Genomic DNA, 20,213 nt, shown 5'->3' with positions numbered 1-20,213 from the left:
GTACTGGAAGGCTGCTATTAGGTCTCCCCGGAGCCTCCTCTTCTCCAGGCTGAACAACCCCAGCTCCCTCAGCCTGTCCTCGGAGCAGAGGTGCTCCATCCCCCTGATCATCCTTGTGGCCCTCCTCTGGGCCCTCTCCATCAGGTCCATGTCCTTCTTATATTGAGGGCTCCAGACCTGCACACAATACTCCAGGTGAGGTCTCACCAGAGCAGAGTAAAGTGGCAGAATCCCCTCTCTGGACCTGCTGGCAACGCATCTTTTGATGCAGCCCAGGATGGGATTGGCCTTCTGGGCTGCAGCTGCCCACTGCCTGCTCATGCCCAGCTTCTCGTCCACCAGCACCCCCAAGTCCCTTTCCTCAGGGCTGCCACTTCCGAGCCACTTCCGAGCTTCAAACAGGGTGGGATAAGAGAGGTCGCCTATTTCAGACCCTTCCCAGTTTCTTTCCATCCATTGCTTTTGCTTTGATACGCTCAGATACGGACTGAACTCCACTGGTTTGCAGCTTAATTCCTGGCGTGAACTACAAAAATGCAGCTCCCCCCCACCCCCATCCTGAGACAGATTATTTCCTCCAGGAATCTTTTCTTGTCTTCCCTTGAAACTGATCCTATTTTGGCCAAAAAAAAAAAAAAAGAAAAGAAAAAAGAAAAAAAAGCCTCTCCCCCCCCCAAAAAAATAAAAAAGGCCAAAAATTTATGCAAGATCTGACTGAACTTGGGCCTTGTTCTGTGCGGTTTGGAAAGGAAGAGGGGAAAAAAGGAAGTTGTAGGAAAACATCAGGCAGGTGTTGAATGTTTACAGGGATGTGGGGTTCACACGGGCTGAGAATTGTAAGATAAGGGTGAGTGCCTGATGTATGAGGGACGGGGAGGAAAATGAACGTTTTTGGGACGGTAAAGGCAGAAGGCTGTGGGTGCTGCTGGCAGTGACATGGCAAAGCTCTGCTGCTGCTGGGGAGTGAGGCTGGGAAGGAACTGGGGAAGAGCTAGGAAATAAAAAAAATCAAAAAATGAAAGGTGACCGTAGCTACGTGACTAAATCAGGCAGAATACAGACTGTTTTAGTAAACCAGATGTTTACTTTCAGGGATGTAAATTTGCCAGAGAACACACCGCGCTTGCTAGGATGGCTACAATGCAAAGAATGGCTTTCAGTGGCAAAACATGCAGCTGAGCAGTACCTGTGCAAAATGGTTTTGTTTTGTAATTAATATTCTTTAAAAACTTTTCTTTCCTTCCAGGAAGTTTGTTTGGGTTTTTTTCTCCTGACCGTTTTAAGTCGTTATTTATTTTCCAAATTAGTTTTTCTTTCTTTGAGCTGAATAATATCATTCAGATATTCTACTAAACACTCATGGGTAATATATTTTTTTTAAAATTTACTCTCATGAATGGCAACTGTTTTCCTGAAGTGACTTTCTAAGGCTTTTCTTCTTGCAAGCCTGATTCATATGTTGCCAGCAGTTGGGGTCTCACCCTGGTGTTCCCGGGTGTGGGAAATCATACTTTTGCATTCATGTGCCTGCTTTGGTGTTACTTTCAGGGGTTTTCTCATTTCTTCTGCCAACGAGCTGTTCCAAACCATGGATCTTTGCAATTCTATTAAATTTTGCTGTCTTGGATGGCTAGTTAGGTTCTGTAGCAAACCCCTGTTTGGTTTTTTTTCTTTAACTGCCTGAGAAAGTCAAATATATCACCGTGTCACAAGAAAACGTGCAGCAGTTTTCATAGGAAAGATGCTGGGAATATAAAATACATAGAAAACAAACGTCAGTCCACCTGAACGTAAAGAATTCCTAAAGCATTGAAAAAAAAAATAATCAAATGAAAATATTTTTTCAGTCTTTGGCAAAGACTTGATAAAAAATGTCTGTGTCCTGCTAAAGTTTCTCTAGGAAATAGCATGTAAAAAGATGAATGAAACATCTGTCTTCCAGTTAAGGTTTCTCCTTGTTATGATTTCCCATCTTGCACTGTTCTGCTTTGCCTAAGGAACAGCTACGTACTAATTTCATAGCTCACTGCACTTAAACACCAAAGGTGACAGCAGTTCTTTACAAAAAAAAAAACCCAAAACAACAAACAAACCACACAGAAAAAGAAAGAACGAATGGAGGAGAGGGCTGTTGTCAATTGGAGCTGAGATGAATCTCCTGTTACACCTTTGAGTGATGGAAGGCAGAGTGCAGTACGTGCTGATAGGCAGTAGAAGGCAAGATGTATTCATTTGAGTGTATGATGTGTATATTAAAAAAATAATTCAAGCATCTGTACATCTGAAAGTGCATGTGTGCGTGTGTGTGGCTGACGGTGTTCTCCCTAAATTCTGTTTTTGAAAATACATTGTATCTAAATTTTTTTTTAGGCCTGAAGTGAACTTGCAGAAATACACAGGATGCCTCAAAGAGATTGAAATTTCAAGGACGCCCTATAATATATTGAGCAGTCCTGATTTTGTTGGTCTAACCAAAGGCTGCACTCTAGAGGTTAGTCTGACTTCCATGTATTTTGCTCTTAACAGGTACAAATGTTTTCTGGTTTCTGATTTTTATAGCATAACAATTGTATAAGGAATAGTCAGACGCACGTAGGGCTCTAACCTGAAAATCAGAACGGTTATATTTAAAAGAAAGAATGATGAATGTGTGTGATCAGCAAGTAGACCAGATTTCCAGCTCCTGTCTTCTTGGACAGTATCCTGGGGCAGTTGTGATATCCCTGGCCCTCAAGGGCAGGGTTTTCAGGAATGCTTAGCAGTGGTCTATTTTTGTGTGAGCTGACTAAAATTGGAATTATTGACATTAATGAGGATAGAATTAAGCACCGACAATATTGCAAAAACCTTAAAAATTTTTGATGTGCATAAAATCCAAGGATTTAAATTATTTTCTGTTAAAAACTTGTTATTATGAAATCATTTACTACAGAAAACCTGAGGTACTTTGAAATTCACAGTATATTTGGGGGTAACTGACAGAAAGTCACCTTCAGGATAGAAACTGTAGAGTACTTGCTGTTATGAGTTTGAAGGCACATTTCTTATCTTAGGAAGAACTTTGTTTTTCACATTATTTTGTAACTCCTGAGGTTTCAGCATTGGAAATCTAATTGGATTAAACATTTTGTTGGGGAATTAAATAAAATATCCTAATTGTACATAAGAGGATATGTACAATAATTAAAAAGAAGTGAAGTAAAAGCAAAAGATAAAGACTCATAAATGGCCAATTATTTAAATGCCCTCAGATTTCAGAGAAAGGTGAACATCATCAGCAATTATTTGATGTAGCATCAATTATTTGATGTAGCATAATCTATGATCTCTATACCTGAAATCAATTCTACTGTACTAAAAAATGCTGAGTTATTTTAGAAAAAGTCACTGTTTTTATAGCCTGATCTTCCCTGGCTGGAAGAGTACAAGAATTGGCAGTGATGACAGAAAACCTTCAGGAATGTGCACTGGTTTATTATTTGATGACATGTTCCACTCTTTAAATTGTGTTAATGGCTACCAGTGTCCAAAGAGTTGAGCCACCTGCATCAAGTGCTTCATTCATGAGCCTGAGTCATCGAGAAAGTGGTGGTGCTTAGTGAAGCAATAATGATGAAGCAATAACAACTGATTAATGGAAAGTATTTTCTGAGCGCATTTGACAAATTACAGAATCTAGTTTACATTCATATTGGCTGCCTTTATCTACTGTATTGATTTAAAAGCAAAATCCCACTGTATTAACTCAATGGAAAACACCCATAATTAAAAACCCACCTGTGAGCAGTTATTTTTAATCCAAGAGGATGTAGCAAAATAATACTGGAACTTTGCCTTCCTGTGAGACAGGATTCCAGAAATACTGTAATGATGCCAGATGTAAACAGGTAAATTAGTGTTTGCACTACACTTTGAGAAGTAAATTGCTCAGTGTTTATTATTACTTTCCATCTCTTCACGCTAGTTACATTGACATAGTTGATTATTTTAGTTAGGAAATCTTTCTGTGTGTTTATACTCTTGCTTTTTTAATTCTTTTGATGCACTTGCCCATCCTTTCCTTCCGGCAGAACATTTATACCGTCAGCTTCCCCAAGCCAGGCTTTGTGGAACTGCAGCCGGTCTCCTTCGACGTGGGCACCGAGATCAACCTCTCCTTCAGCACCAGGAACGAGTCTGGGATCATCCTCTTTGGCACAAGTGGCACAGTTGTCCCCCCCAGGAGAAAGCGGGGCTTCACTGGGAGGAAAGGGACCCCTCCCAGGAGAAAGCGGCGGCAGACGGGACAGGTACGAGGAACCTAGCAAAAGATCAAGAAACTCCACAATTTTACCAAACTTCTTCCTCTTGGTGTGTTTCAAGGCACTGTCAGGTGTTTATACTTAAACTTCAGTGCTTGGGCATAAAACATTTCTAATGTTATCCTTTATCTGATAGAGAATCTGGTAGGGACTCAGAATTGGGGTTTTTTTTGCATCGGAGCCCAGATGTAAACAGGTAAATTAGTGTTTGCACTACACTTTGAGAAGTAAATTGCTCAGTGTTTATTATTACTTTCCATCTCTTCACGCTAGTTACATTGACATAGTTGATTATTTTAGTTAGGAAATCTTTCTGTGTGTTTATACTCTTGCTTTTTTAATTCTTTTGATGCACTTGCCCATCCTTTCCTTCCGGCAGAACATTTATACCGTCAGCTTCCCCAAGCCAGGCTTTGTGGAACTGCAGCCGGTCTCCTTCGACGTGGGCACCGAAATCAACCTCTCCTTCAGCACCAGGAACGAGTCTGGGATCATCCTCTTTGGCACAAGTGGCACAGTTGTCCCCCCCAGGAGAAAGCGGGGCTTCACTGGGAGGAAAGGGACCCCTCCCAGGAGAAAGCGGCGGCAGACGGGACAGGTACGAGGAACCTAGCAAAAGATCAAGAAACTCCACAATTTTACCAAACTTCTTCCTCTTGGTGTGTTTCAAGGCACTGTCAGGTGTTTATACTTAAACTTCAGTGCTTGGGCATAAAACATTTCTAATGTTATCCTTTATCTGATAGAGAATCTGGTAGGGACTCAGAATTGGGGTTTTTTTTGCATCGGAGCAACTGTTTCTCTTAAGATTCACAGTAGGGCTTGTTGGTAAAAAAAAACAACCAACCAAACAAAAACAAACCCAACAAAAAAACCCCACCCAAAAAAACCAAACAGATTTGTTTTTCTGTCATGTAGATACTTCCATGTTGTTTTTTTAATCAAACCAAAACCCAAAATATTAGAGTATTTTCTTCACTCCTTCTGAGGACTACTTGTACACTATCAATGCTTAGAAACATCTCTCGTTCCTGTTCATGTAGACATAAATGAGGATCATTCTGTTTCTCCTGAGACAGAATCTTCCAGGTTGGAAGGGACCTCAAAGATCATCTTGTCCAACCGTCAACCTAACTTTGACAAAAATAGACACCCACACAACAAACAAGGAGCATCATCACTAAACCAGACCTCCCAGCACTACATCAACCCGTCGTTTGAACACCTCCAGGGATGGTGCCTCAACCACCTCCCTGGGCAGCCCATTCCAATGGCTGAAGACATTGTCTGAGACAAAAAAAACCAGCTAAAATCAGTGCAAGAGAAGCCCCTTGTTCGGGATCACTGCCATGGGATATGAGACTTAAGAGTGCTCCAGCCTCTCCTTCTCTCCCATAAAACACAAACCTGCATCAATCATTTCTGAAGAGGACAGAGTCGGCCTGTTCAGAGAAGTACCAAAGAGTCCAAGTGACAAACTGGCAAAAGTGTGATTGCTTCTGGAAATTATTCAAATCTTGATGAGTTAAAAATTATTGTGGTGCTTTCTTTGTTCAGGACTTCTGGGAAATGGTATCTCATTATTCTCCTTCCTGCCTGTTTTGGCAGAGAGCTCTCAGTGACCTGGAGGAACACACTCCAGGGGCAACACGCTCTGATGGCTCACCCTCATGACATTGACTTCAGGGCAGGTGCTCCTTTAGTGTCACCCAGCTCATCAGGTCACAGAAACGAGCACGACACTCATTGCTATAGTAACTGGAGGTTAGATCCTGAAATCCTCTACAGCATGATATTGGTTGCTAGAGTAACTACTGCCCTGATCTACCAGCCCTCCAAACGCAGAACTCATACCAAGATCAGGGCTATTCGGGGCGGGGTGGGTTTAAGACCAGGCAGCAAAAATCAGAAGAGTTGTAGGTTAGAAGTCTCCATCCTTCCTTGCAAGTAGGTATGCAGAGAGTCAAATCTTTTGATGAGGCTTCCCAGCAGATCCTCCTTTTACCCATTTCTTGCTATAAAAATGCAAGAGAATCTGAATTCAGGAGCAGAACCGGAACTACGGTATCTTGACTATGGTGAGAAAAAAAAAAGAAAAAAAAAACAGTGTAAGAAAATAAAACTGAGTGAAATGATTTCTTTCCAAATGTAACTTGCCTTCTAATACCAATATACGCGTTGCAGGCCTACTATGCAGTGTTCCTGAACAGAGGTCGACTAGAGGTGCACATCTCCACCGGGATACGGGATCCCCACAGAATCACCATCAGACCAGAGGCTGGGGAGTTCCACGATGGCAGAGCCCACTCCGTCCGCATCGAGCGAGCCAGAGGGTAACAAATACCTAGAAAAGCTACACATCACACAGCCCAGTTCATTCAACAAAGCCAATATACCGTTGTCTCACACAGCCCAGTTCATTCAACAAAGCCAATGTACTGTTGTCTTTAGAGTCATAGAATCATTCAGGTTGGAAAAGAGCCTTGGGATCATTGAGTCCAACCATCAGCCCCGAGTCCAACCAGCAATCCATGTAAATGCTTCTGCTGAGGCAAAAAAAATGAGTGTAATTCCATCCTTAGCCAAAAATTTGTAGGAGTTAGTTTCTAACAGTGCGTATTATTCTGGGGAGCGGGGTTTACGTGCTTTCCTCAGTTGTCAGCCCCTTTCTCCAGAGACCTGCATTTGGTGTCTTTCACCTTCTGGTTCTTGGGAAATATATTTTATTAATAAAATCTGTGGCCGTGCAGTAATTCTGCTGAGGCAAAAAAAATGAGTGTAATTTCATCCTTAGCCAAAATTTTTAGAAGTTAGTTTCTGACAGTGCTTATTATTCTGGGGAGCGGGGTTTACATAAATGCTTCTGCTGAGGCAAAAAAAATGAGTGTAATTCCATCCTTAGCCAAAAATTTGTAGGAGTTAGTTTCTAACAGTGCGTATTATTCTGGGGAGCGGGGTTTACGTGCTTTCCTCAGTTGTCAGCCCCTTTCTCCAGAGACCTGCATTTGGTGTCTTTCACCTTCTGGTTCTTGGGAAATATATTTTATTAATAAAATCTGTGGCCGTGCAGTAACTCACCTTTTCAAGACAGGTAGAAAAAAGGTAGAAAAAAGACCATTTTCAAAGTACATAAAACAGCAGCCTGTAGCCTTTTTGTGCTGGTTATGGTGGTGCCCAGCAAAATCTGGTAAAACAATGAAAACACAGGGTTCCAGATAACGGCAGTCATTCTTATTGCTGGAAAGCCATTGCAGACCTTCTCAGACCATGTGGTTTTAAACAGAATTTCACTTAAATTTCTTTGCACTTTCTTAGACGTTGTAAAAAATACTAATTACACTTCACCATTCAGCAAGTGACAAGACACAGCACTGCTGTGTGGGCAGGACCTCAGGCCATCAGTGTTATTTATGGCCTGGAAAGCCCTTGTTCCAAGTCAGGTTTGTTGTGCAAGATGCACAATGTTGTTCTCTTTTGTTTTAAAAGAGAAAAAAAGAAAAAAATCAGAAAGAAGATGTGACATCCAGCATGTCACAAAAAGTGCTTATCCATGCTGAACACTGGGCTTCCCCCTCTCCCCCCCAACACTGCAGCTTTCTTGAGCAACTATTCCTGTCTCTCTAGTCCCCAGGTGCCCTTCTCTCTATAATCTGCTTTACTTTGTGCTTTGTCAGTATAATTTTCTGAATGGATTTCTATTGTATCGTTAAAAAAAACTCTTGTAAATAATGCCTTCAGACAATGTCTCTCCCCAGCTTCAATGACGAGTTGGAGGTAAAACTGCAAATTCTTTGGGAAAAAAATATACAGGTTATTTTGGAAGTGGATGACTGCATTTTGTGCAACATTTTGTGCCACTGTGACAGAACACAAATATGCAGATGCTCTAAACAACAAAGAAAGTTGTTTTATTCAGTAGCTTGACCTGTGATGGTCACAGTAGCTGTGGGATGTCATCCACGGATGGTGCTTGTTGAGATGAAACCTCTGTGTTCAAAGTGTCTCTGTGTCTCTCCCCAGCTTCAATGATGAGTTGAAGGTAAAACTGCAAATTCTTTGGGAAAAAAAAAAAAAAGCAGGTTATTTTGGAAATGGATGACTGCATTTTGCGCAACATTTTGTGTCACTGTGACAGAACACAAATATGCAGATGCTCTAAACAACAAAGAAAGTTGTTTTATTCAGTAGCTTGACCTGTGATGGTCACAATAGCTGTGGGATGTCATCCACGGATGGTGCTTGTTGAGATGAAACCTCTGTGTTCCAAGTGTCCCCATTACCAAACAACTTGTCTGAACTGCACAGTGTCTCTAACCTGAAATGGATCTGAAAAGATATAAATTAAGATTAGCCCCTCCTCTGCTCATGACAAACTCAAGCTTTATTTGATTAAATGGAAGGAGTATCCTTGAAAAACTCTTCAGAGAGGTAGTTGTCCATATAATTATGAAGTATTTACTTTCTCTTCCAAGGCAATTATAGGATACTCTTGAAGACTAATGCACGTCGTTGTATGGTTCTGCTTGGAGTGAAAATGTTTGCTATGGTAATGGCTGAAGATGAGATGAAATATTGGGTGCTGATGGAAATATTGGCAATCAGTAGCCATGACTACCAGGCAGCAGCACGAAGGATACCTCGGAGTTTTGGCAGTCTGATTGCCCTGCACATCCTCTGGAGGTAGCAGAGAGAGGTTTCCTCTGTGGGACACGTCACAGAACCTGAATTAGTCTCTTGCTCAGAACTGCCCCCAAAGAAACCTCTTTCCTCCTGTTCCCACTGCCGAAGGGTCTGGGGGAAATCCTGGAGATTGTCCCAAACAATAACTCTTGTGATAACCACTTCCTCCAACCCTTCGAAAAATGAATGACTTTCTCATTCTACAGCTTTCTAGACCAAATTAATCCATCCAAAACTATGAGGAAATTGGACAATTTGCACGTAGTACAACAGTGATCTAATGCAGGTGCTTAAGTCACTATCCATTTATAGCTAGGACTTGCAAAATAAAAAAGCCAAGCATTTTCCAAATTAATCCATCCAAAACTATGAGGAAATTGGACAATTTGCACGTAGTACAACAGTGATCTAATGCAGGTGCTTAAGTCACTATCCATTTATAGCTAGGACTTGGAAAATAAAAAAGCCAAGCATTTTACATATTGAAAACCAGCCTCTTTTCAATAAACATTTTCAATATTCATTTGCTAACATTTGTAACTATTGTTAAGGAAGAATATTGGAGTTCAATATAATTTTGCGGTTGAGAGAAGTGAGATAATTTGCCAGAAACTGATTATATCTGATCTGTTGTAAGGATGCTCAGTAATTCTGAAAAAAATCAAGCAACTTACAGATACCTAACTTGGGTTTAGGTAACTAAGTGTAGTCAAAGGTGCTTGAATACTTAGGTCCTGGTGTTTAGTTTTATGTGACTGTAACACATTTGAAATGAACACTGTCCTTCATAAATCATATCAGAGATTACTGGAGACACAAATAGCTTTTTTTTTTTGCGGTCTTGATTCTCTCCTGGCTAAAGTCTATAAAATACAGTCTAATGACACAGAGAAATTGTGCCAACTAGTATTCCACATTTAGCTTCAGAAATACCGGAGTTCTTATCCGTCCTTTGCAGCTCAGCTCAGCTCACCTTGTGCTGGATTTGTTCAGAAGCTGGAGATTTTTCTGTGTTTCATCAATGGTAAATTGTCCCAAAGCCAGCAGTTAAATCTGTTGCTATGCCTTGATGTTATATATGTTACCCATCAAAATAATCCCCCGTCTCTCAACCCCACAGCCCTTACATTAATGCTGATGTCTCAGTATACATAATGTATGGCCTGGCAAACTAGTTGTCCACTTTCTGTCCCCTTTATCATGTTTCCTTGTAAATGTGGTACAAACCTGAAACGTTTGTATCTCAGTAGCATGAGTGCAAGAGCATTCAGCTTTTGTCTCATGTTTGGATTTATCCTTTTACCAGAATAATGCCCTTCACCATATTTACCCCTTTGCTCTTTTTGCCATTTCTTGGCTCGATCAGCCAGTGGTGCTGTGCTTCAGAGATGCCTGCCTTCCTCTCCACAACCTTGGCACCATCTTCAACGGGGTTGCTTTGTCTTTGTCTTGTAGCATACACGTTACCCTAGAGAGAAAACTGCAGCACTTGAGTCAGCACATGGTGAACAATCGGTAGTTCTCCTCCTCTGCCATCTCCACCAAAAAAAGCCAACCAGATCTTTTAGAAAGTGGACAGTGTGTATCTGTGGTTGGTCCTGCAATCAGAGGATTAACCTGTAGCAGCATTTGGCCCCCAGCAAGAAGACCCAGGAAAAAGGGACACCAAACAAAACATGACCAAGGAAGCATCGCAGCTTCATCGCAGCTGAAAACCTTCTAGTGGTTAATGTGCATTTAGTGTGAGCTGCTAATTACATAATTTAGGTTGCTCACTGCTGTAGCTGGCGTAGGAGTAAATGGGGCCTGCAAAGTGGTGATTTCAGTACAAGCAATAACCAGAGTAAAATACATATTTCTTTGCTTTCCCTTCTCTTTCACAGGATGTTCACTGTTCAAGTGGATGAAGACCAAGTGCAGAGTCAGAGATTGCCAACGGACCTGCCCATCTCTGTTAAGAAACTCTTTGTGGGGGGCACTTCTTCTCAGTTTCAGACTGCACCTCTCAGAAACATCCCACCCTTTGAGGGCTGTATATGGAACCTTGTCATCAATGCCACGTAAGTCTCACTGATGCCAACAAATGTCCAGTTAATGAGGTCTGGTCAACTACCTTGGCTGCCAAAAGAAACTTCATTGCTGCAAGGAAACACACCAACAACAAGCCTTAGAATACGGTCTGTTTTCACAGAAACATCCCACCCTTTGAGGGCTGTATATGGAACCTTGTCATCAATGCCACGTAAGTCTCACTGATGCCAACAAATGTCCAGTTAATGAGGTCTGGTCAACCACCTTGGCTGCCAAAAGGAACTTCATTGCTGCAAGGAAACACCAACAGCAAGCCCTAGAATATGGTCTGTTTTCTTAATATGTCCTTCCTTTTTCTGTCTGCAGCGTACGCTCCATAAGCTCTGCAATTAATAAGCTGTTTTACAGACAAGACAACACCTGTCTGTTTATCTGTAAAATCAGAGCAACTCAACAGTAACACTGCAATAAGACTTGCCTCAGCGATAGGTTTTTATGGTGTACTATAACACTTTATTTTAATTAAGGTTGATCTCCAAGATTATACAAATCCTGAGAAACACCGTGGGAATTAATTTGCTTTGTGGAAAACGGATGCTGCAGTAATCTGGAAGGCATATTTAAGTAAAAATGGTGAATAAAGTAAAACCTCTATAGGAAGTTCTCATCTAAATCTTTCTTTCATGTAACTAAAGTACCTTAGTTAGGATCTCATCACCCCACATTCAGTGTACATCACAGAATCATGGACTCATAGAATGATTTGGGTTGGAAGGGACCTTAAAGGTCATCTAGTTCCAACCCCCTCAGAGAGAAGGACTTCTCCACAATGTGACTCAGCCTACCTACACTGGTAAAGCTTGAGAAAGAGAATGCCTGTCTCTCTGCACTGACTGTAGGGAGGAAAGCCAATGGTGACTGTCACGTCTAATTTAAATGTCCCGCTTTGTACCTGAAGTAGGTGGGATGAATCCTGGCTCTTGTGTCCTGTTAAGTGGAATTACACTGCAGCGTATCGCTGTTCTTTTTAATGGGTAGTAAAAAGGCAGAAAAACTAATTACAGACATCGATTTCTTTGTGTTTTCTCAGCCCCATGGACTTCGCTCAACCCGTGTCCTTTGAAAATGCAGATATTGGCCGATGTCCCTCTCTAGAACCAGAGGTTAGGCCACCTGAGGATGAAGATAAACCAATCCACACAGCAGTTCTGGTCCAGCCTGAACCAGACACTAATGGGGAGAAAGAAAGACCAAGGACCCTTGCTTCCCCTCCTCCTCCAACACCACCTCTGTCTTCAGCACCTGTAAGTGTCCATGACTTCACTCAGGTGAAGCTTGAAAAGTTTCTCTTCCAAGGCAAAATTGAAAGCAAGCCATCAAGAATAATGAAATAATTTGCCACAGAAGTAGTAAGAAATCAGCATGATATTGTAAAGGGAACACCTTGCTGCAGGTCAGTAAAACCTGTGGATAATGGAAAACCAGTTGATATCATTTGCTTGGATTATCACAACACTAATTTGAAGAACAGTATGGCAGTAGAATTCCCTTTGGCTTGCATGCTTAGCTCTAAAGCCTTGCTTTTCAGGATGTAAGCCTGGCAATATCTGATTGGGATTGGAAGGGAATTTTTCCTATGGGAAATCCATGTCATTATGGTATTTCTCATGCTGTTCCCTGAAGCACATGATAACAGCCACATCAGCAACAGGGTGAAGAGATGGGTAGACCAGATGTCTGATACTGCAGTTCTTCTACTGCCATTTTATAACTTCAGTCAGGAGAATTTCAAATTTAAGAACTGAAACCCCAGGTGCTTCTAAATTGAGCTCAACTATTGTTGCCAGAAAGCTTAAAGAGCTAAATATAGGCAAATGAAATATAAGAAGAAACTTCTTCTGTCACAAGTGTAGCAGTTTTGCCAATTGATTCAACATTTTACTGCCCAGAAAATCTATGTTTAGATATCTGAACATTACACTGAATGATACATCCACTGGAAGATATTCTGGGGGGGGGAGGGAACTCCTTTGTGTTTTATTAAACCTGCAGACGACCCGCAGGTTTCTATAGTCCAGTGTGAGTGAGGTTTCCAAACAGCGTGTGTGGAAATGTGGACCTGGGAGCCTGGGGTTCAAGACAGGCAAGTTCCATCTCAGTTATTGCCCTGCCCCAAGTCCCAGAATTATATGTATTGGCCTTTTAATGCTCTGGGGCAGCATTTTTGATTCATTCCCACAAGGTGGAGTAGTGGTAACACAAGGGCTGCGATGCATCTTGCTGTTTGGAGCTGAAAGTAAGCAAATTTAGAGAGAATTAGGAGAACAAAATGGGTTTAGTGGGGTTTTTTTGGGTTGTTTTTTTTTTTTTTAATGTGGTTGGACTCGATGATCTTGGAGGTCCCTTCCAACCACTAAGATTCTGTGATTCTGTAAATTTGCAGTTATGGTAAGGCCAGCCTATGAAGGTAAGGAGCCAGGCAAGGAGGTAAAGAGGGTTATGCAGTTCAGTGCTCACTGTTGGGAAGATGTGCAGTCATACTGTCCCTTGATCAAGCATTATAAATAACATTTAAAAAAAAAACCAAACACAGAAGTGTATGAGAAGGCGCACTTTCGAGGTCTCTGAACACTAATTTTTAAATAGCAAAATTGAGAGGAGTAGAACTACCCATTAACACCAGAAATTAGTCCCATTGTATACTATATATATTTGTATATCACATACCTAGAACCATGCTAACTTGAAACAGGATATCAAAATAAAAATCTAAATAAAGCACCGCTACTCCACTTTCTCTCTTGGAAAAAATGAAATCTATTTAGTATTCTGAAGCCTTGGAAGTGTTTTAAATAAGACAAGCTTTTGGGTAGTTTTTACATTGATCTAAGTAAGTTCTCCAAAGTATTTTTCTGGGGAATGTTGCAACAAAATAAGTAACTACAGGTTAATAATGATGAGGTAGCACTCCCGGGTAGTTTTTACATTGATCTAAGTAAGTTCTCCAAAGTATTTTTCTGGGGAACGTTGCAACAAAATAAGTAACTACAGGTTAATGATGAGAGAGCACTCCCATGACAGTTAATTATGCAGAAGCTCAGAGGAGAAGGATGGCATATGGCAAATACACAGCAGAAAAAAATGATTTCCACACAGGAGGCTTAAATAAGGTCTCTCTTCTGTTTAAGTCCATTTAGGACTTTTTAAATCTCTGTTATCCACCTGCATGTAAAGAGGGAGGGCTTAAATAAGGTCTCTCTTCTGTTTAAGTCCTTTTAGGACTTTTTAAATCTCTGTTATCCATCTGCATGTAAGGCGGGAGGGGGAGTTTAATCCAAAGTGAAAAAAAAAAAAGCCCTACCCTCTACAAAAGGCAATAGGGAAAAAAAAAAAAGCCCTACTCTCTACAAAAGGCAATACAAGATGTAGGTGTAGGACAGTTGGGACGTGTGGTGGTCTCCAGTCTGCTGCTGGGTGCTACGGGTGCCAGAGTGCTTCTCAGCCTTGGGGAACTGCTGCTTCTGCCTCACGTTATTCCCTGCTCCTCAGGACTCGCTTGCTGCTGAAACGAGGAGCGCCAGCATTACTTCTGCCTTTGACTCCGTGACGGTACCTTCCACCCTTTCTCCATGCATTACTCCCTTGTTTTATTAACACTGTTCTGGGAGCTGTGGGGACTGTTTCAGTGGTGCTCCCTTTTTCCACCTGATTACTTTCGTTGTGATTACTAATAATTGTTTGTAGCGAATGTGTGACACTCCACCAGTGGGCTTTGCTGCTCTTCATTTCCACCGTGATGCACTCTCAGCCTCTTGACCTACCGGTCAAGTCCCTGACACCTGACAAGACCTAAATCAAGTGCAGCTGAAGAGTTCAGCCTTGAGGCTCTCAGGTGATGTGGGAGATTATTAGGGCAGTGGTTGAGGCCCCATCCCTGGAGGGATTTAAAAGACAAGCTGACATAGAGCTTAGAGACATGGGTTAGTGATGGTTTTTATCAGAGGTAAATGGATGGTTGGACTCGATGATCTGAAAGGTCCCTTCCAACCCAGACAATTCTATGATTCTATGATTCAACAGCCAGGTTTTTACCTACCAGACAATTCTATGATTCTGTGATTCAACAGCCAGGTTTACACCCGGGACACCTTAACGCCATTAAATTAAAAACAAAGTTGGGATATTTTAATATAGGCATAGAATCGATGCCTAGTTCACAGCCTGTGGAGCCTGTGAAGCTGCTGGCCTTAGATTAAGTGAAAGCAGAGATGGGCTTGTGAATAAAACCTTGATTTTTTTCCTTTTACTGACATTTCCACATCAACCTAATGAACGGTCACTATTATGGGTCAGTATTTATCAGTAAATAATTGTTGTGTCCTCCCCCTGGTATGAATTAAAACTGCAATGTTTGCTGATGCTGGGGAGCAGCTCAAGTGTCAGGGCCAGACCCTTTACCAACAAACCAGCCTTGGATTCAATTTACTGTCAGAATATATCTTTTTACATATGTAATATGTAAAAATATGCCACAGAAAAGCGTGTGTTAGTGTATTTTCCAATTCTTTTCTCTAGTTCTAGTACCAGAGTTAGTCCCTGTCTTCACATTTAGCAATCCCAAATGCAAATACACCGTATTGTTATTAACATAGTTGTTAAGCTTCTAGATAAACCTGTAAAGCTTAAAATAAGAATTATTATAGAAATATGATTTTATTTTGCATTATAGAAATATGATTTTATTTTGTTTTATCCAGCATTATAGAAATATGATTTTATTTTGTTTTATCCAGCATTATAGAAATATGATTTTATTTTGTTTTTATTTGATGGTCACTGGAAGATTGCTGTCACACATTCCTAGCTTGCTTTGGTCTGCTGAGTTTTGCCCATTTTTTTCCCCTCCATTGCACACTGATGTGTACATGTAATGCATGGTGTTCTTTCTACTCCGTCACGTTCAAACCAGAGCATTCAGTGTGGAAAACTAATTTTTAGAAGCGCTTTATACTGTTGTGAAGATTTTTCGTGACACGTGAAGGCAAAAAAAATGTAACGCTGCTGAAAAACTGAGTGAGGGGGGAAAGAAATTTCCTCGTTGTGGCTGAAATCTCAGTGCCTGAGTCACTGGTGGCATTTTCAGAGTGTTTGACAGAAAGGGCTCGGTGTCGGCAGAGCACGGCACCTTCTGCTCTGCAGGTCCTTGGTGAGTCAGGGCTCAAAGAAGAGACTGTCACGAATCCAGAATGATATCAGCTACAGCACATATTTTTTTTTCTCTCCCAGCGGTATTGTCCTGATTTTGTTTTGTGTTAGATCCTTTGAGTAGTTTCTTCACAATACTCTCAGTGGGAGGCAAGAGCCAGGCGTGGGCAGGAGCTGGTAATTACCGTGGTCTCTCATTGCCCCCGGGCACCCCGATACAAGAGCTTTAGGGCCAGAGATTAAAAGACCTGGCAAAATTAAAAAGAGAAACTTAGAGTGGGCAGAAGATGTTTTACCTTCCATTGTTGCCCCGCTTTAAGATGAATTGAAGTGGAACAGAGAGGGAGGGGTTTCTGTCCTCACCCCCTGGGTGATGTGTCTGCATTAGGCAGCTCAGGGCGTTTAACCCTTGTGACTTTATCCATCACTTCTTCAGCTTCCCTGGCTCATGGGGGGGACCTCTCCACAGCACCTTCAGCAAAAAATACAATGGTAAAACAATATAAAGAAGTGAAACGGGGGGGCTCATTGATAGGTGGAGGATCTGAAACTGCTTATAATTCATTCTTTTTAAGGGTGACTAGATTGCGAGTCGACTGCAAAGCATCCCTCATCCCTTCAAAACTTAAACCTTGCTTTATTTCTGTGAGAGGGCTCAGAGATGTGAGGGGAGAGCACGTGGGGCAGCCTGGAAATCACTGCAGGCTCTCGGGAACGTCCACTGGTGGCACGAGAGCAGCCATGTTCATACTTTACTTTTATTTGCTTTTACAACCAGCTTCATGAGCTCTGCCTTTACACCATGTTCCCGTCGTACTGGTTTATAACTGGTGTGATGAGACAGCAACACGCTGGAAAACTGCAAGGCCGGTGTCTAGACTGGAATATTCGAACTCCTGGAAGACTTCCAGCATGTGCACAGCTGAGAGAGATGGGAAATACGAAGTTTTGCTGATCACTTCTGTATTTTGCAGGACTCCTGTGCTGCTGACACAGAGCCAGCCCTTTTGGAAGGTGGCAAGCAATTTGGTCTCTCAAGGAACAGCCACATTGCAGTTGCATTCGATGACACCAAAGTGAAAAACAGGTATATTGTTTATTTCAGCAATGGGATTTGATGGCATAATGGCAAAGTAAAGTGCCCCTTCTTATGTTCTCAGAAGCATCTCCCCAAATTATAGGTGTAATCTGAAAAAGATTGCATCCCATGGCTAATTCATTTCATTAAGCAAACATAAAAAGCATTAAAGCATGAAATCCAGGCGATGAAGCGCCCACCCGAGTAGCTCTCACAAAAGCAGTTACCTCTTTGCTTTTGAAGGTTTGGGCACATGCAGATCCCAGACTGATTTGCAGAAAGGAACGGAACCAGGTCATGCAACTGAGTTCCTAGGTTGCTTTTTCAGAAGAAAGTTTCTCGGTTCAGCAACTTGATGATTTCTAGTAATTAGTAAACATTTTTTCCTGTTTTCTCCAATAGTTAAGGTGAAGCTTGCACAGCAAACAGACAAAATGACATTGCCCTCCCAAAGTACAATATATACATATACGTGTTTATATATAATGGAATTCCAGGAGCTGCTTATAAAAATACAGCTGTTTTCAATGGGTTTGTGAAGCTATAGCTTGTTAATTGTTCATGATCATTAACAAATGCGCCACGTCACAAAACTAACCATTTTTGCTGCCTTGTAGTTTACAAGTCCATCAGTCCCACAATTATTTTTACCTATAAAGGTGCTGTACTGTATATTTTCACATAATGCGCTAATTTTACAAAACTAGGAAACTAATAGAAAGAAATATGTAATCCTTCAGTCCTGCCTGTCGTCTTCTCGAATAAGAATCCTGTTTTCATCGTTGCCATGCAGTGATTTTTCACATTTCTATTATCAGCTGCTTCCAGGTACTGACTCTGCAGCTCAGCTTGGGCTGGGTTAGCGATGCGCTGCCTGTACACCCTTAGCATAAAGGTTGTACTAAGTCTAAAATAATCTAAATAATTTCTTCCCAGGTTCTTTGCCATAGGGAGGTTTTGGGCATTACTCTGTCCACGGGTCAGTGGATTTCACAAGACCAGCAGACCCCCGATGAGATTCCTAGGTTGCTTTTTCAGAAGAAAGTTTCTCGGTTCAGCAACTTGATGATTTCTAGTAATTAGTAAACATTTTTTCCTGTTTTCTCCAATAGTTAAGGTGAAGCTTGCACAGCAAACAGACAAAATGACATTGCCCTCCCAAAGTACAATATATACATATACGTGTTTATATATAATGGAATTCCAGGAGCTGCTTATAAAAATACAGCTGTTTTCAATGGGTTTGTGAAGCTATAGCTTGTTAATTGTTCATGATCATTAACAAATGCGCCACGTCACAAAACTAACCATTTTTGCTGCCTTGTAGTTTACAAGTCCATCAGTCCCACAATTATTTTTACCTATAAAGGTGCTGTACTGTATATTTTCACATAATGCGCTAATTTTACAAAACTAGGAAACTAATAGAAAGAAATATGTAATCCTTCAGTCCTGCCTGTCGTCTTCTCGAATAAGAATCCTGTTTTCATCGTTGCCATGCAGTGATTTTTCACATTTCTATTATCAGCTGCTTCCAGGTACTGACTCTGCAGCTCAGCTTGGGCTGGGTTAGCGATGCGCTGCCTGTACACCCTTAGCATAAAGGTTGTACTAAGTCTAAAATAATCTAAATAATTTCTTCCCAGGTTCTTTGCCATAGGGAGGTTTTAGGGAGTTGGAGAGAGCAATAAGGTCTCCCCTCAGCCTCCTCTTCTCCAGGCTGAATAACCCCACCTCACAGGTGAGGGAGCAGACGTGCATGAAATGAAATTTGCCTATAAGCAAATTACTTTCTTCCTCTCGTCCTGTTGCCTGTGACTTGAGAAAAGAGACCGACCCCCACCTCTCTACACCCTCCTTTCAGGGAGTTGGAGAGAGCCAGAAGGTCTCCCCTCAGCCTCCTCTTCTCCAGGCTGAATAACCTCACCTCACAGGTGAGGGAGCAGACATGCGTGAAATGAAATTTGCTATAAGCAAATTATTTTTCCTAAATCCTGATGGAAAGTAAAATGGACCACTAAATGTAGACATTTGTTAGTGGAACACAAAAAGGTAAAGCGGATAAATTCGTCTGCCATCAGACTCTTAATGCCTTTCTCCCTTGTTTCTGGTTTCCTCTTTGTTTGATTTTCAGACTTACCATCGAGTTCGAGGTGCGCACGACGGCCGACTCTGGCCTGATGTTTTACATGGCGCGCATCAACCACGCCGACTTCGCCACCGTCCAGCTGAAGAACGGGCTGCCCTACTTCAGCTACGACCTGGGCAGCGGGGACACCTACACCATGATTCCCAACAAAATAAACGACGGCCAGTGGCACAAGGTAGAACAGTCACTAACGCTGGGTTATTCTGTGTAATGCTAAGAGTGAGCTTTCATAGAATCATAGAATTGCCCAGGCCGGAAGGGACCTCCAAAGGTCATCTAGTCCGACCCCCCCGCAGTCAGCAGGGACACCCCCAAATAGACCAGGTTGCCCAGGACCTCGTCGAGCCTCTTCTTGAATATCTCCAGGGATGGGGCCTCAACCACCTCCCTGGGCAACCTGTTCCAGTGCTCCACCACCTTCACAATGAAGAACCCTCTCCTCATCTCCAGTCTAAATCTGCTCCCCTCCAGCTTGAAGCCATTGCCCCTCGTCCTGTCACTACAGGCCTTTGTAAACAGGCTCTCCCCAGCCTTCCTGTAGGCTCCCTTCAGGTACTGGAAGGCCGCTATTAGGTCTCCCCGGAGCCTCCTCTTCTCCAGGCTGAACAACCCCAGCTCCCTCAGCCTGTCCTCGTAGCAGAGGTGCTCCATCCCCCTGATCATCCTTGTGGCCCTCCTCTGGACCCTCTCCATCAGGTCCATGTCCTTCTTATATTGAGGGCTCCAGACCTGCACACAATACTCCAGGTGAGGTCTCACCAGAGCAGAG

At 42.0% G+C, this 20,213-nt stretch overlaps 1 protein-coding gene across 1 annotated transcript in view; it reads left to right on the top strand.

The window, feature by feature from the left end:
* The window catches only part of LAMA2 (laminin subunit alpha 2), a 412,919-nt gene that overhangs the window by 381,768 nt on the left and 10,938 nt on the right, over positions 1–20,213 (top strand). The window contains exons 53-59 of the mRNA XM_014942611.1: positions 2,371–2,491; positions 4,071–4,289; positions 6,486–6,634; positions 10,865–11,041; positions 12,103–12,316; positions 17,192–17,304; positions 19,430–19,619. Of these exons, the coding sequence (XP_014798097.1) occupies positions 2,371–2,491; positions 4,071–4,289; positions 6,486–6,634; positions 10,865–11,041; positions 12,103–12,316; positions 17,192–17,304; positions 19,430–19,619 (1,183 nt within the window). The remainder of the gene's footprint in view (positions 1–2,370; positions 2,492–4,070; positions 4,290–6,485; positions 6,635–10,864; positions 11,042–12,102; positions 12,317–17,191; positions 17,305–19,429; positions 19,620–20,213) is intronic.

The sequence above is a fragment of the Calidris pugnax genome, unplaced genomic scaffold, assembly GCF_001431845.1.
Source record: "Calidris pugnax isolate Ruff unplaced genomic scaffold, ASM143184v1 scaffold86, whole genome shotgun sequence".
NCBI classification, from domain to species: domain Eukaryota; kingdom Metazoa; phylum Chordata; class Aves; order Charadriiformes; family Scolopacidae; genus Calidris; species Calidris pugnax.
This window is presented reverse-complemented; position numbering and strand designations above follow the sequence as displayed.